Source organism: Apteryx rowi, unplaced genomic scaffold (assembly GCF_003343035.1).
Source record: "Apteryx rowi isolate R43461 unplaced genomic scaffold, aptRow1 scaffold_126, whole genome shotgun sequence".
Classification (NCBI taxonomy): Eukaryota; Metazoa; Chordata; class Aves; order Apterygiformes; family Apterygidae; genus Apteryx; species Apteryx rowi.
In genome coordinates this window covers 230,248-247,298 of record NW_020447486.1, presented here as the reverse complement: position 1 = coordinate 247,298, position 17,051 = coordinate 230,248, and the positions used below count along the sequence as shown (strand labels likewise).

Genomic DNA, 17,051 nt, shown 5'->3' with positions numbered 1-17,051 from the left:
TATTCCCCGAGACTGTTTCTTCTGGCTCACCCTTGACTTTTCCGACTTTAGACGATTTCATTCCCCCACACCTCCAGAGGGGTCCCCACCATAACCAAGCACCCTCTGTATCTGGCACATTACCCCCTGTTTACCCGAAACTGCCATCCTTCTCATCACCACCTTCACTTGTCCCTCCAGTCACGGGGGCTTTGCACAGGGGCTTGAAGCCTGAAATCACTGGAGTCATCTCACGTACAGTAAGCTTGCCAACTACCCTCCTCACCCTTTTYCTAAATCTGTATTCCCAGATTAAAATGACTTTCTCCTTGGCATACTAAACTTGAGAGAGGAGTGCTGACTCACTCCCTGCCAGCAGCATGACAACTGAAACCTTGTTTATGTCCTGTACTAGTGCATGCGAGTTGCCTGCCTTATGCAGCTTGGGACTTTTTTATTGACTTCTCTGACACAACATTCGGCTGTCTCCCTCTGTGCCCGTTGTGCTAGGTGATGCACGCCTTTAGAGCCTTCACCAGGATTTGCTCAGGATAATGAATTCTGTATAAACAGAATAGCTGCACCTGGCTGTTCTCTTCAGACTCTCTGAATAGCATCCTTCAACTGTGTTTGAATAACATTTAAAGCAGCAACAGCGGGGCAGTTAAAGGTTAGGGCTGGCTTTCTGTTCCACTTGGAGCCACAAGACGATATGGTCTCTATGCAAAAGCCTGCTGAAATCAGTGTAAGATTGCTGCCAATACCCAATGACCTACAAGCAGTAATATCAGTTACTGACCTGAGACTCCTGCAAGTATGGAGGCATCATGGAGTAGATTAGGGGGAGAGTGTCCCTTCAGTTTGGAATTGCCTGGCTCTGATTGAATTCTTCAAAATTTTCAAAAAGAACTGCAACAATTTTAACCTGGATTTCACTGTGTTTTTCCTAGATTAGGTTTCCATTCTCTTTAAGCTCATCACCCTTCTAAAAAAGTTCTGGGGGGCAAGGAGGGAAGTTAGCTTTGAGTTAAAGATGCAGAGGAAGCAAACATTACTTGACCCTCCTCGTAATAGAAGTCTTACAACCACCAGCTCTTTTACATGATTGCTGGTAGTAGAAGGGTTAGAAGTTTTGCAAAATCAYCCTTTGTTCATGATGATACCTTCTTGTCTTTTGATGACCCTACAGGGATCTAGCAACAGGCATATGGGGAAAAAAAAAAAAAACAAGGATGAAATTTTCAATGGTTCTAAATGTTGGCCTCTTTCTGCTCCTGTTGAAATCAGTGGGGTTTTTACTGCTGAAAACACCTGAAGTGTTTTTTTGGAGACTAACTCCACAGTCCATAAAAATTCAGAAGGCATCCAAATCATGGAGGACTAGTGGAACTTTTGTTGTACCTGGTTTTGGTGAGATGAGAGTTTTAAAGGATTATTTTAAGGGCATGCTCACTTCAGGCATTTGGCCACAGAACTATTTTCCACAATGATCTAAATAGGTATCTGTTCACCCACTTTGGTGACTTAACTGTCCTGACCTGTCACCCCTCTTCTTTGATGGGTTCTCTGTACGCTGTTCATCAAATGAACATCAAACCCAACTCTTCTAGCTTTTCCTGACTCCCTCTCCTTTTCCCAAGGGCCATTTTTTGAAATATTACCACAGCCAGCAAAGTGGGGCTGGTTGCACCTCCTAGAGACTTCTGTTTCTGAAGACTGTTAATTAGAACCTGCTATTTCATCATGAAACATCTATGGCCTGATTCGATGCTCCTTGGAGCAAGGTCACCTCTATCCAGCAGAACAGGATTGCTCTTCCTTACTTCCCCTCTGGACTGGAGTGACTGTAGATGCTTGTTCTGATTATGGCCAATTCTGACCATTATTTCTCTCTGAATTCTGGTGCCAGCCCTTGCYCTAGGTCCTATGAGTTTCTTGTCCTGTCTTTTCCACTGATACTGATGGGTGTGAAGGGTACTGGGTTGCACTTGGCAATAAAAGTTGGGAACAGGGGCTCTTCTGGAGCAATATTCTGATATTCTGTGTGTATTCCTTTTTTTTTTTTTTTTAAGAGTGATGAAAATCACCCTGAATGCTCAGCTCTATTTCACAGATCAGTGGCCTGTAGCATTTCAGTCTGACAGTGGAGTAGCAGGAGTGCAAAAATCTGGTACACCATTATTCCACACTCACACTGTTTGGATGCTCATTCCCCATTAACTTAATGGTAACTGTGTGTCCAAATCCCTTAAGAAGTTTTAAAATATCTCAGCCTAAACAGACACACGCAGTTTTAGGCCATTGTCCTTTCCTTATCTTTTCCCCTTCCTACCAAAAAAAGCCTGATATTCCTGGCCTGAGGGTTTTCACGTATGAACTAGTTTTTAAAGTCTCCCTGCTGACACAGCCTTTATTCCTACAGAGTTGTGATGATACCAGAGGTGAGTTAAAAATAAATAAATAACAGAGCCAGATGCTTTAGGAAAGAGGAGCAGCTTGCTGTCCATGCTCCAGCAGCAAAGCCGTGTTGTACATCTTCCTTGCTAGAGTCCTGCTATATACCATCCATCTATTTTTTGCGTAATTTTAACCCTGTTGGCGTYGCACTGTCTAATGTCTCCTGAGTGAGGATGATAACTTTATTTCTCTGATCTTCCTGCCAAATCAGGTGCAGTAATCATGTTTCACTCAGAATTGCATGAGTTTTGCATGTCTTGATTTCTGGCTGTGAAAGGAATCCTTTTAAAACAAAAAATAGTGTTTGTGTGTGTGTATGTCAGGGGAAGGAGGTCTGTGTCTTTCCCCAGAACCAGAATAGCTCGTTCCTGCCACCCTGTGTTTGCTCCAGAGAGTCTGGCAGATGAATTTAGTGCCTCCTCTTGTGGAATGGAGTTGAGAAACCAACACCAAAGAATTGTAGTCCCGCCTTAGCAAACTAATTGCATTAACAAGGAGCAGGGTCCATACAAGGAGCAGGATAACATTTGTGCTTATGCCTTTTTACTAAAATCTGCTGTGATTATGTTTCTTATTCTGCTTAAAATGGCTTTTTCCAGATTTTCCGAGAGTTGCAGCAGCCCTGCATGCTGATAATGATGCCTTACTCTCCTTTTCAGGACCCTGGTCCTGTGCTAAATGAAGTGCCCCAGCCTAGCACTGGCACTGACTATCCAGCCTCCTTCACATCAATCAACAAACCTTCCTCTGCCTATCCCTCTACCACAATCGTCAATCCCACGATTGTCCTCTTGCAGCACAACCGAGGTAAGGAGACTTGCAAATAGATCTTTGTGGCTCAGACTGAGCAAGCTGTTAAACTATAAGGAACTGGAGCATGTGTGTGCCATGGACTCCTTAAGTCCAGACTACTAAGAGATAACAAAGATACCTTCAGGAAGGTGTAGTGGCTGACGCACACAACGCTCAAGTAATGATGATGCTTACATGGTTAGTAGCATGGGACAGTGTCTGCTTTTTCTGATTAGAATCTGTGGATCAGAGGCCACTGTGAGCTTGAGGAAAGGTCTGTAATTGGGCTGTGGACATATGCACAGGTTATTGCAAAATGACAGCTTATCACCTATTAGGTGTTCTGTAATGATGACAAGGGTGTGTGCTCTTGTCTGTCAGCAGAAGCAAGGTCAGCTCGAGGTGGGTTCTCCCTCACTGGGAAAGGGGTATGATACTTCTCAGCTACTGCAGTGTGAAAATGGCCATATTTACAGTTATTTCAGAACAGATTTGACCTCTGAATTCTCATCAGAACTTGCCTGACAGTAGCTCATCTATATGCCCGTACTCTTCAACTTGGCAGTTGGTTGCTCTATTCATAACTGGAAAAACTCAGGCCCTCATTGCAGTAGTTCTTGACTTCTGGATTTGCGTATGAACAACCTTGATTGAGCACTGTTCTGTTTACTGATTTAAGACTTTCTCTACCTCACAGCAGCTCCCTCTGAATGGATGGTACTATCCCCTTGCCTCTGACATTAGAGGGAAACTTTGCTTCTCCTTCTTAGTTTTYCTGATGATTGGCATTACCCCAGCCTCCCAGGTAGATGGTTATACATCACTTAATACGGTAGCTTATAAAGGGCCACACAGATGCAGCTCTGATTTGCCTTGATTTCCAGTGGGCTTGGGAAACTCCAGGACAGGCAGATATCAACCTGCGATGCTACAACTTACCTTTTGCAAAGGAAATTAAAAAATCACAAAAGAGGGGCAAGGCCTGCATCCCTCTTATTTTGGTAGTTCTAATTACAAGTGTCCATTGGTGCATTCCTTTGCAACCCCCTTGTATTTTGTTAAGTACCTTTGTGAAACATACTTCAATCTTTGGCCCCAAAGCTAGTGACCCCACTGTAGCCCTGCTGATTGTACCACTCATGGGTAGTAAGTGGGTTGTATCTCTTCCTTTCTGCCAGTGTCTGAAGCAACTTTGCTTAAGTGCTTCTGCATGAGGGTGCCTGAATTCCAGAGCTTTTTATCTGCTTCAAGAGGAGAAAATATTATCTGAGGCAGTCTTTTCCTCTGAAAGCTTTTTGTGGTCTTTCTTGAGAGGGATACTCTTTTCGTTGTCTTTTACATTAAATCTGGAGCATTTCAATGCGTTTGCTACACAAGGACATTTTCTCCCTGCAGATTTTAAGAGCAGAAGGGACAACTGTGTTTAATATGATGATCCACATGCTGGCTTTGGGACAACTCGTGTTAAATTGTTCTGTTGATTAATTACTTTCACAGTTAACAATTGGAGCCTTAGCTTTGGTCTGAATATGTCTTGCCTTTGACTATTAGCACTCAGGATACTGTAGCCTGCTAGAATGAAGAGCTTTCTCTCATTACATTTTTGTTAACTGTGGTATAGATCACAGTGCATAAAGCAATATGATTGAGTTTGTGGAGTATTTCATTCTAAGGCATGTTTTCCAGTCTTTAATAATTATTATGGCTCTTCCTCTATATTTTATCCAATTCTCCAATCTTACAACGTCATTTTCAAAGTGTGAACACTAGAACTGAACTTGATCAAACCAGAACAAAGTTTAGCAATAATTTAACCTCTCTTTGCTACTCGTTTTTCACTCTTCATACACCAAGGATCACATTATGTCTTTGGGCCATGATACTGTATCAGGAGTTCATGTTCAGCTGATTTGCCATCATTTTCCTGGGGAATATATCCTTTTAGATTTACAACTTTCCAGGATAATCTGAAGTTTCATTTCAGGGTGTTTTCTATTATTTTTTTTTTTCAAGGCATATGATTTAGATTTGATTGGATTAAAAAAATATTGTTGGCTTATGCCCAGTTTAACAAAAGATCCATATTGCCCAATACCTCATTTACCATCCTCCCAAAACTTTGTATAAAAATTTAAGTTATCAGTATGTCTTTAATATTCTTCCTCAGGTTTTTGATTTAAAAAAAATTGAAATATGAAGCTCGTGGGAGGCCAGAAGGAGTACAGCTACTGGGTGATTATCCCTCAAAAAATCATATTTTAAGGCCAGTTTTAGTCTACCAGAAGTGTGCCACATTGACTTCATCTTCATCTGGCTCAGTTATAAGAAGTTGCATCATATCAAATGCTTTTCAGGAATCTAAGTGTATTGCTTCTACCATGTTACCTTTATCAACCAAACTTGTAATTGCATGCAAAAATCATATTGAACTAGTTTGACAAGGCATCATTGTCACAAATCTGTATCAGCTGACATTACATGTGTCACACTGTGTATTTATTAATGAAATCCCATATCAGCCATTAACATATTTTGTCTGGGATTATTGTCAACTTGACAGACACATATCCCAGCCATCGCATTTATGCTTTTCAAATGTCACAACATGTGCTTCCATCCCATCCTGTGGAGTTTCCTTTGTATTCCAAGTCATATTGAAGACGACTCTCAATGGACCTGAGAAGTGTCTTCCCAGCTGCTCTGAAACTCTTCAATACAGTGTATATGAACCTGGTGATTTTCAAACATCTGACCTCAGTTGTCATTTAGCATAGTCCTTATTTACTGTTGAAGTGGAAGGTACTTCTTCATCAGGCAGTAGGATGTCAGCTGTTCTTCTTTTGCCAATATAGAATGGAAATAGTGATTGAATGTGTGTTTTTTTCTTCATTCTTATTAACAATTTTACTGTGCTTATTTGGTAAAAGACCAAGCAAAACTATTGCTAGGTTTCTGTTTATTCTTCATGTACCTTAAAACTTCTTTTTGAGTCTCCCAAATGTTCTGTGAATCCTTTTACTTCCATTGTCATTTTCTTTTACTTCCCAGCATCTATTATCTATTTGTTGTTTCAATTTTCTTATTTTTCCATCTTGTTATGTACTGATGGTTTCTTACAGCTCCTTCTGCTTCCGTTCTTAGCTAGGCTTTATCCCAGCATAGCTTTAAGGGKTTTTTTTGCTGACCTAGTGAGTTTTTAAATGGTTCTCAGATCTGAGTTATCTTTTACATTTCTCTGTTTAAGCTTTTTTCTCCAGCTGACATGATTCATATTTGGTTTCATTTTTGTGGGCCTTATCCATTCAAAACTGTCTTGGTTTCGTGGCACATAAAATTGTTAATAGGTTATGATCCACTTTCCCCTAAATGGTTCAAAAAGTTTTGTTATGAGATCAATTCCTTTTTATATGTCAAGATGAGGTTTGATAAAAATTCCTCTTGCGTGCGATATAATACCCTTTGAGACAGAAATTTCAAGGTCGTTTTAATACTGGCAGTCTGAGATCTCCAATAGTTTAGTTTAACTTCTAGATGGATGAAGTGATTTTCTTTCCTTTTCCTCAATGGATTATTGATTGCTATTTAAGGAGCTGGTTGTCTTATTCTCTGGAGTAACTGTTGTACCAGACATCACCTACTATCCCATCTTGGGCTTTATCTGCTAATACATTAATCCATAAGCATGTAAGATCTTTTGCTTTAGAGTTATCAGAGACATAGAAACAGGTAATGGCATTTGAAGCACAGAATCATCTAAGCTACACTATATCCTCTTTTGTCTGTTTGACTTTCCTCAATAAGTCATGAAGAGAGATCTCAGAATTATTTGTGTCAGATTTCAGTTATACCAGCTAGATAATATACCAGCTAGATTATGCTTATAAACAACTCATTTCAGATCCTCTTGTTCAATCCTAGCACMATGGTAAGAATTTCTTCCCTTCTCATCCATTGGTGCCTTCATTAATTTTCTTTTTGATATTTTAATTTTGCACTAAACATGTACTTTGTTTCCTCTTCCCCTTTTGTTATTGGTTTCAAGTCTTTCTTCGAATGCTCTTCTGGGAATTCTCAAGGCCTCTTAAATGATTCCTCTACTACCGCCAACAGTTATATTCCTCTGCTCAGCCCCTGCTCTGAATAGCCTTGGAGCTGAATAGCTTTTGGCCTTTGTTTACAGTCCCAGGACACAAGATCAAGGATGAAAGCCTCAGTCAGCTGGTATGTGCCTGGGGCTACAAGCTGGCTCTGGGCAGGCAGAACAAACAAATAGCAGGCACCTTCCTCTCCTTCAGCTTCCATCTATCAGCAGCTCTCTTTTCTAGTCAGAGGTACAGGTAAAGAGGAAACCTTCTCTTCACCTGAAAAATATAATTTCTTTCATAAAAAGTCCACTCATCCATAATATCCTCTCTTCTGAGGAAGAAGAAATAGGGAAGATTCCTCAAGCACAGACCCTTTAAACCACCTGTTTGTGCCAGGAGATTAATGATTGACCACAACAATTCTCAGTGAAGGTGACGGCTGAGGCTGAGACATCCTCACTCCCACCCTTTCTCCTCTCCTGTAATGCACCACATGTGCTCCTGATGGTCTGTTCAGAAGAGTGAACCCTGCGGTAGATAGTTCCCATTTGCTTCTCAGCTTCAGATTACAAACTTTTTCTTTCCCCATTGCACTTATGGTTTTGTTTCATATGCTGACATCTATCACAGTAAGGCACACGAGAAGCTTTCCATTGGTGATTAGCAGAGCAGAATTGCTGGGATTAAAAAGCAAAGTTCATAGATACCAGTGAGGGAGCTGCACTTAATGAGGAGAAATAGCAGCTTCCTTTGCTGACTTGCTCCACTAAGTACCAGTATATAGTGAAGTCTCCTAGCAAACAGTGTACAATTGGTGGATTCTTACCTACTGCACAYTTGCTTGAGTGAAGATGAGTGTCCCACGCCACCTCAAAGCACAGTCCTGGATGGGCATTGCATGGCATGGTTTAATATAACAGGTGTGATTACATACATAAAGTTTTGAAATCTTTGCATTAACCATATGAGCTTTCAAGAGTGGCTGCATTTTATATGTCAATAAAATATTTTATTCTTTTAAAATGGCTTTCATGCTTCAAATAAATGGATTCGTTGCTAGAGAGTAGATAGAGCCAGAGAGCTGAGAATCCTTGGTTCATTCCCAGCTGTGCTGCTGACAAGTCATTTAGGCATCACTTTAGAAAGCAGTTTTGATTGTCAGTTTTAGGGTGGCCAAACACCCTGGAAGATATCACAGATGTTCCCATCTGGGAACTCCATAATAAAAGCCCCTCAAATAAGGGGACCATTCTGAGAATCATATCCTTAACCCTTAACTGTACCTGTGGGCAAATCACTGAATCTGTAGCTCAGTAGGATGTGCTAAGACTCAGCACCAGTATGATCCTTTCCTATATCCCTACAAAATACTACAGCATTATCATTTAATCATGTACTTCATGTTAATAGTAACCAAGTTATTTGTCAAGTTTTTTGACTCTGTGAGTCTCCACTAGTTTCTAAACTGTCTCCTGTCCAGCTTTTTTCCTTCTCTCTGATGTAAAGATAGTTGCTTTCTGCGAATGTATTGGTCACTGCATCATGAGATTGTATTATTCAACAGTGCTCCTGTGTGGAGAAGGAACTGTGGGTTGTCACTTTGGCAGGGTATTTGAAAACAGATTCTCTCCGGCAGCTGCTGCTGTTCTGTCTACAGTGTATTTCTTGCCTGTCAGAAATGCAGCACCAGAGCACTTGCTGTTTATGTCTCACCCATTTGTTCTGTATTTCTTTTTGTTTTGTTTCCTCCTTTACCACAGAACAGCAAAAAAGGCTTAGTAGCCTGGCAGGTATGATGTGAAAGGTCTGCTACCCTCCAACTGCTGCCTCTTCCGGAGCAAAGCCRCTGCTCTGTTAGCTTGTGGGGTACCTTAAGCAAACACACTTCTCAGGAACTGCAAAGGAATGAGTTTGCTCTCCAAATAAATGTTTGTCCTGGCTCAGTCCGGGTCACTGAATGTTTGATTTCAGTCTTTTCTCCAAATGCTACCAAATGCTACATGTTAATATACCTAACCCCTAAATTACTAGTCTGTTCCTCCCAAATCATAAGATTTACATACATTTTGATTGCTTTAGTTGTATTCTGCTTTTTGGGCCTTTAAGTTTATTCCCTTGGGGTATATTCTCATGTTTTTCTTCACAACCATGAGAGTTAGTCTTGCTTTGGGGCAGGGGGTTGGAGGGAAGAAAAGAAAATCAGTGTTTACATGACTCCAAGACCAGAAGGGAATACTTGTGCCAGATCTCAAGAAGTAAATGATAAAATTATAGTGTGCAGGTAAGCACATACACTGCCAGCCTTCTCTCCCTAGGCAGTTATATGATCTTGCAGTAGATCTGCAAAGTCTCTGCTTTAAAGGACAGTGAGTTAGTTTTTCGTTCATCTTTCCTCCCTCTCACCCCGGAATAACACAGACCAGTCTGTGGTGTGCTACAGGAGCTGAGTGTCATATAGTGCTTACCATATTGCTATTCCTTGGTGACTGCCCTGAGGAGGAAAAGGGAAAGGAGGGTGAGAAGAAAGTCACAGAGAGTGCCTAGACACTTTAAATATTACAAATATAAACACAGGGGAGCCTATATTTCTCTCTTGTGCTCTGCTACACAGGACCTGGACTAGCAGGGCTCAGTGGAGTCTGCCCTGAGGTCAGGTGCTGACCTGCTCTGACTTCTTCCACCAGGTTCCTTTGGCTGCTACACTGGCCCATTCCTTCTSTCTGCTGTCACTCTCTTGGGATGACACTGAGCTGCATAGGAATTTACACAGATTTCTCTCCTCTCCTTCCCTCAGTGTAGGTGGTGTAGGAGCAGACACTGCTCAGCTGTGAGTTTAATGCCTGCCTGCAAGTCCAGACAGAGTTTTCCTGTTGGCTTTCTCTTTCCCAAGGTGTTTCCCCTCATGATTATGAACTCTTTTGTTTTCTGAACTAGAGATAGCCTGAAACCCTCCTGTCTGGCTCTTCACAGACTATTTTGCTCCAGCCCAAGTGATCCTTGGTCAGGAGCAGTGAAGCATGTTGTGGCACCACACATGGCTGGCTGCCCCCTCTTCCCCATGCTTTTGGTCACAGCAGTAAAATTCTGCTGCTGTATGACCCCCTATTGCCACTGCTCTTGGGAAAAGATGGTTCAGAAGCCACAGGGCTTGTTACCTGATGCAGTCTGTTTATCTGTGCAGTTGGGCACCAGGTTCTACATATGATTTTAAATACCTCAGAGCCTGGTATATACCTCCACTAACTCTCCTGAAATCATTTGAGCTATGTGGCGAATAAGTCAGGGTGAAATTTAGCCATTATTCTCTGAGCTGTAGGGGGTTATAGGAAACCTATGGTGAAAGATGTCTGCTTCAGTTTCTCTCTCTGCAAAGATACCCTTGCAGTAGGTGTCATGTTTGCAGCATCAGCTGGGCAGCCAAACTGAAAGAGGCTAAATTGGCCTTCTTGGTTGAGTCCTATGGACCTGGGAAGAGCTTGTGTAGCAGCACTGCATGGGAAGAGCTTGCCCTAATGATACTCATGCCATCAGACAGTTTTTTTCTGTCTCCGAGGCTGTCAGCCCAGCACCTTTGACCAATTCTAAGTGCACTCCAGAAGATACTTTTGAAAACCCCTTCAAAATATGTTTAACTAGCTGGTGGTTTTCCCCATGGCTATGCCATCCTAGAGAGCTCTCAAGCCTTCATGTGACAATATTGGAATGTGACTTTATGGTCAGGAGATGGCTGACACAGGCCAGACACTGTTTTTTTGCTAAATCATCAAAATGAAGGTTTTGCATATATCATGGTCATGGCAGTGGGAAATCAGACCATAATATGTCTACCCTGCTATTTCTATCTGCTCCAGGTATTTTGAACGTCTTCAGCATAGGTCCATCTGACAAACAGACAATCACTTTTCCAGTGATAGSGAATCAAAGAAAAAATCTGACCTGAACCCAGAAATTTGACTATGGAGTGGTCTATAAGTACACACTCCTGTTAAAGATGGATTTAGTGACCTTCTCTGGCAGTGAATTCCTTAGGTTGCAGAAAATAATGGCTTTTCTAGCCCAGAAGTTCAGGTCTTCTATCATTAGCAGTGACAATGATTTCAAATAATCAGTGGAGAAAAGCTGTGACCTTTTCCAGAGTTGACATCCTCTCACATCCAAAAGTGTGCTTCCCCTTGGTCTTCAAGGTCATAGAAGAACGGTCTAGTTTGACTTGGTCTTTCATGCTCTGTTTCTAGAGGCTTAGTAAGAAGTTTAGTAATGGAAATGAGCCAAACACTTTGTCAAAATATGCCCTGCGCACTAAGAACACAAAAAGACCAAAAGACAGTGCACCTGCATTCCTAGGGAGGGAAAATAGGATGCAAATGCTAAGCAAGGATTTTATTGAAGCTTTGCCCCATTTTGACCATTTCCAGACATTATTTCCTTTTTTCTTAAGAGGAGAAAGACGTGAGTTTGACGGTAATTTCAAACCAACCACTCAAACAGAAATCCTTCAAATGATGAGTTTTGCAGGGCAGAATTGTGTTTGCTCTGGGTACCAACAGACCAATACTTCGTTATGCACGAGCCTTTCCTCTGCTAACTGCCCCTTTCAGATATCTGCACATTTAATGGCTTTGAGCAATATGGTGATGTGCATGTGGATAAACATCTCCTCTCTTTCTCTTCAATGCATGCAGTGGTATAACAAGGATAGGACGTGGCAGAGCCTTGATGAGGCAGACTGTGAGCTTGCAGATGTTTCATCTCCAGAAAATCCACAGAGAAGAAATCCTCGGCAGAGCCTACAGATTGCCATGCTGCAGCTCTCCAGAGCATAGGAGAGCTTCAGAGCAGCCTGCGCTCCTTTGGTTCCTTGCCAATTGTTGGTCTTGTGGTGGCTGCTGCCATCCGTGGGTGTCAGCTAAGCAGCAGCCAGGTGTTCCAGAGGGAAGCAGTAGGATCTGGAGCGTGGAGTCTGCAGCTCTAGTCCTGTCTTGCCTGCTGTTCTGAATAAATGAGGGAAACCTCCATTTTGTTGAGTACTCTTTAACTGTGGTTATCCTGTAAAAGTGCAGGTTTAAGCACAAGGAGAGTGAGAGATGTTTAATGCTGTGAACAGTCAGGACTGAAGTACCTCGGATTGTGGATCTATAAACTGAGACATACCTCTTCCTTGGCATTCCTGAAAGTAGAATGAAAATAATAGGGCACGTCATACAAAGGTTGTATCCCTTTGCAGGGAGGGTGCAGAGAGCAAGGCTGTTCTGAGCTGCCGTTCTCCAGTCGAACACAAGTGCTGAGGTCAGACAGTGCCCAGTACTGTAAGGAAACAAAACATCTCCAGCACAGTGTAGCACTGGTGGCTGTAATTAGTTGTTTGCCCCCATCTCAATGCAGACTTGCTGTGCAAGACTGACCATACATGTAATAACTACTGGAGTTTGTAAACAGCAAATTCCACTGGTCAGGGCACAGAGATGAATCAGAAGGGTCGGGTACCAATTGTACCAACTGGGATCTTAGTCAGGCAGGCCAGCACAAGCTGCTGTAATGATAGGGACCTGCTACCTTATAGGATCCTCCATTAGGTAGCAATCACTGGAAGAAAAGGAGCCCTCAGAGAGTGTATCACCAAGGAATTGTGATGAAGAGTACGATTGCAGAGTTACTAATAATACAAAAAGAGCAAAAAACAAACATCCCCAAAACAAAATCTGCTGCTATTGTCTTACGCAAGTGATGGCTGAGCCTGTCACAAGACCTGTGAAGCAGGCTACCTGAGGGATGCTAGCCCGTTCTTGCCTGCATCAGACATTTTCTYGATAGATTTCCTTCAGTCCAGACACTGAACACAAGTAGCTGCRACACAGTCTGTCTCATCAATTATTTGCCAAGATTTTTGCCTTTAAAGAGTGGAGTATGATGATGTGGTGAAATGCTGGGATAAGATAAGAATCTCCCATTTTCATTTCCAGATCCAGTGCCAGACAGAGTAGTCCCTGATAAAGTAGATTCAGCACTCACGCAGGACAAGCCAGTTCAGGAGACAGCTCCAAGTGAGAAAAGAGCAGTGGAGGAGAAGAGAAGAACTGTCAAGAGCCCTCAGCACATGGCTGATACCTCCGTTGATGATATTGGCATTCCACTGAGGGTAAGACAACACTGGACATGTGGTCAATGCACAAAACCTGGGCCAGATTTTGCTTGCCTTTAGACTTAGAGTATTCACTAAAGCTCCAGAGACTGCAGAGATTTAGGAGAAGATAGAATTCTAAATCCCATGTGTTCTATTATAAACCCTTCCCTTTGATGATCTGTTTCAACTGCCCCAGGTGAAAAAAATTAAAAAATGACTTTCTCTTGTCATAATATTTGAGGATTTTGTTTTCTGCTCTTCTGTTTCATTCACTGCTAGCAGCTAAAGCAGAGATTCATCTCATATTATTCTAACCATCTAAAAGGAGGATATCTCTTCTAAGCTACTTAAATAAGTTTTGATTGAGGGAATTATAAGGAAAAGAATGATTCACCCATTCTTAACATTAATGCCTGGAGTGACTTGAAAACTGAATGTTTCTGACTCTCTGTTGAATATAGAGGAGATCAATATGTAGGACCAGACAAGGCAATGTATCTACTTTTAGATGAATAAAATCAAGTCAGATTAAGTCCACCCTAAAGCTAATCAGCTTCATTTCTTCCACAAAACAGAATAGTATCAGGTTTGCTAAGTCCCTGTTCCACGCTAGCTTGGTGTCAGCAAAATCCACTCCTGTGAGATCTGGCCTTACTTCTTATAGGCTTGTGCACAAAAAAAAAATTTTGTGAAAGACAAAACTGAAAAAAGATCTATATTCAGCCAGTGTAACTGGCGCCTAAGTGTCTGTGTCGGTAGCATGTCTGAAACCCTAAAACTGGTCAATAAGAAACCTTAAGCATAGAGATTCAAGTCAAGGCTAGGTGGTCAAATCTGGGTAGTCTTAGCACTGACTGCAACCCCAAGTGTCCCAGGAGTTTGGCATATGGAATTAGGATAAAATTGTGCTTCCTATGTCAATAAGTTACTATGCAAAACCTTCACACAATCTACAGTTCCACACAGGTTATCATAGATAACCTGTGTTAGAACCTGCTCGTGCAAAATTTGCACAGTAAYTTGAGCCAAGCATGTAGCTTCATTAAATATGAAACGTCTGAGTGAAATTACTCTTATTTTAAATATTAATTAAGTATTTATTGCTGAAAGATTCCTAAAAACTTTGAAAGGCTCACAGAATTCACATTTGTGAATATTTATGTGTGTRTGTATTTTTCCAATAGAATACAGAGAGATCGAAGGACTGGTACAAGACAATGTTCAAACAGATCCACAAGCTAAACAGAGGTACTGTAACACAGATTTTTTTATTTACTTTAAAAGATCACCTTGATAACATTTTGTTTCATACACATGAAGAATTGTACTGAATGTTAAATAACAGYGTTTTATATATTAACTAGTGTTTGCTCTGGAGCACAGAACTCAACTAATGTGTTTAAAATCTTTAAAGTCAAAGGTGAGAAACCAGTAAAATCCAAAGAAAAGTATGAGTTGTTCTGAGAGGTGAACTGCAGCACCTTCATGAAATCAAGAATACTATTTGAGATGCGAAATCAGAAAGCTGCTAAAAATTCCATATTTAGAGAAAAYAGATCTCTGAACTCTGGTGTTGTCAAGTAAAAAAAACAAACAACCTCCCCCCCACTTTTAAATGATAGCAGGTTGTCACTGAAACTGCTCTGTGCACAAAAGAAAAATATTTACATTATAAAATTTTAGTATCTGCCTAATAAAGCTGGATTTGAGGCTCACTGAAACCAGTGGAAAGTTTCCCATTGATTTCAGTGGGTTCAGGGTCAGAACTCTGCTTTTCAAAACCCCAAATTTTCTGCTTTAAAAACCCCAAATTGTGGTGAACACTTGCAAACTTTGTAGTGGTGCATTCTCAGGGAATCCGCTACTTCGTGGCACTTCTGTACCTGATTGTCTGGTACATTCACATTCTTCTGTGTGAGAAATGGCTGCAGTAGCATTTGCAAACAGAACACTCCAAACAGCCTTGTGTACAGGCAAATGCCATTCAGAACTGCGCTTATAAAATGAAACATAGAGCATGCAAAACTTGAGCTGTATTTGCTGCTGCAGGTGCTGTCGTGATGAGCTTTGTGCATATTTAGGCACTGCATTGTATTGGATGGAATGAGAATGAGTTAAACTGTATTTCCTAATCCCAGTGCTCCCTAACAGAGGTTCTTCTTCAGCTCAGTTAGAGTTCACACTTCAGGGAGGAGAATGAGTTCAGTCCCCACTGCTTCCAGGATCTCCCACAAGGCCCCGGAGTGCAAGGCAGCAATGAGCAAGGAGGCATCTGGGCCATGTCATGCTGTAACATCAGCAAGAAAGGGACCATTCTGCAGCTTCCATGGATTCTTGTCTCATCCTTTTTTCCTTTAAATCTTTCCTCTCTGTTCTTTTTTCAAATCATGTTCCTCTGCTTAGACACTCCTGAAGAAAATCCTTATTGCCCTACGTACATATTTCCTGAACTTCCTGAAATCCAGCAGAAACCTGAAGGTACCAGAAGCTTAGTCAGAGTATCTGTTGTCTTGTGCTTCGAGTTAACTGTACTATAGTACCATAGTATTAACTAGATTCAGGTTCTAGATTTCCATTATCCATTTGTTACGCTGACTGGGAATTCAGTTACCCCAGTATACCATCTTGTATGATGTATAAAATAATTAAATCCTTCTAATCCATTAATCTGTTTTAAAGTATGATGCCATTTACTCTAGTATGATTAAAGTAGGCAATAAAATCATATGGTGATAGGAAATTGGGGGATGAAACAGTACCTCCACTTCACTGTGGATAGTCTCAAAATCCACTGCTTTTCTCTGCTGCAGAAGACAATCCTTATTCTCCTACATACCAGTTTCCTGCGTCTACTCCTAGTCCTATCTCTGAAGGTAATAATCAAGGACCATATATACTTTTCTGCGCAAATGCTGCCTTGTCCATTTATTTTCTTCCTGGAGTTTTTTCTAGTTGCTGAGCATTATGCCTCCTCCTAATGATTTGCTGCACTCTAAGCATTGCCTTGACYGTGTGATGCCTTTCTGGCTTTGCAGTGCTCCTCTGGCTTTTTAACTAGACTTTGACTAATGCTACAGTTCTGGAGTTTGCTTGGTTTTGTGTGCTTAATCAGTTGTATTTAGCCATGTGTGTGCAGTGATTACTTAACATGCCTACAATGCTGACTTACATGTAAAGACATGGTTTAACTGAGATTTCTCCTGCCCCCCTTTTGGATCAATACATTTCTTTAATTATTCACTTCTGGTTTTGAATATTAACACAGAATTAGGGCCAGACCCAAAATGCTGCAGAAGTCTATTGGAGAAATGGTCTCTTGCTTCAGTGGGTTTTGGATCAGTCCCTCAATGTAATCTTTTAGAATAAATGTAGCTTGGTAACATACATTCAGGGTTGGCCTTAGGTGCACTGCCATATCTAGGCAAGGACAGAATTTGATAGTCTCATCAGCACASCTTATTTACAACCTGAAATAACACCATCTTTCTTTCACCTTACCCTCCTCATGTGCTCAGCAGATTCTTTTAAATTTCAGGTACAATCCAGAATCTTTTGCATTCGTGTTTCAGGGACAGTGAAGAAGTATCTACTGCAATGATAATCCTATAACTGTGTGT

The 17,051-nt window shown here is 41.3% G+C and overlaps 1 protein-coding gene across 1 annotated transcript in view; it reads left to right on the top strand.

Moving 5' to 3' along the window:
- The window catches only part of SORBS1 (sorbin and SH3 domain containing 1), a 136,255-nt gene that overhangs the window by 75,710 nt on the left and 43,494 nt on the right, over nt 1–17,051 (top strand). Inside the window, exons 9-13 of the mRNA XM_026055855.1 lie at nt 3,096–3,243; nt 13,274–13,449; nt 14,619–14,682; nt 15,838–15,912; nt 16,245–16,307. Coding sequence (XP_025911640.1) covers nt 3,096–3,243; nt 13,274–13,449; nt 14,619–14,682; nt 15,838–15,912; nt 16,245–16,307 — 526 coding nt within the window. The remainder of the gene's footprint in view (nt 1–3,095; nt 3,244–13,273; nt 13,450–14,618; nt 14,683–15,837; nt 15,913–16,244; nt 16,308–17,051) is intronic.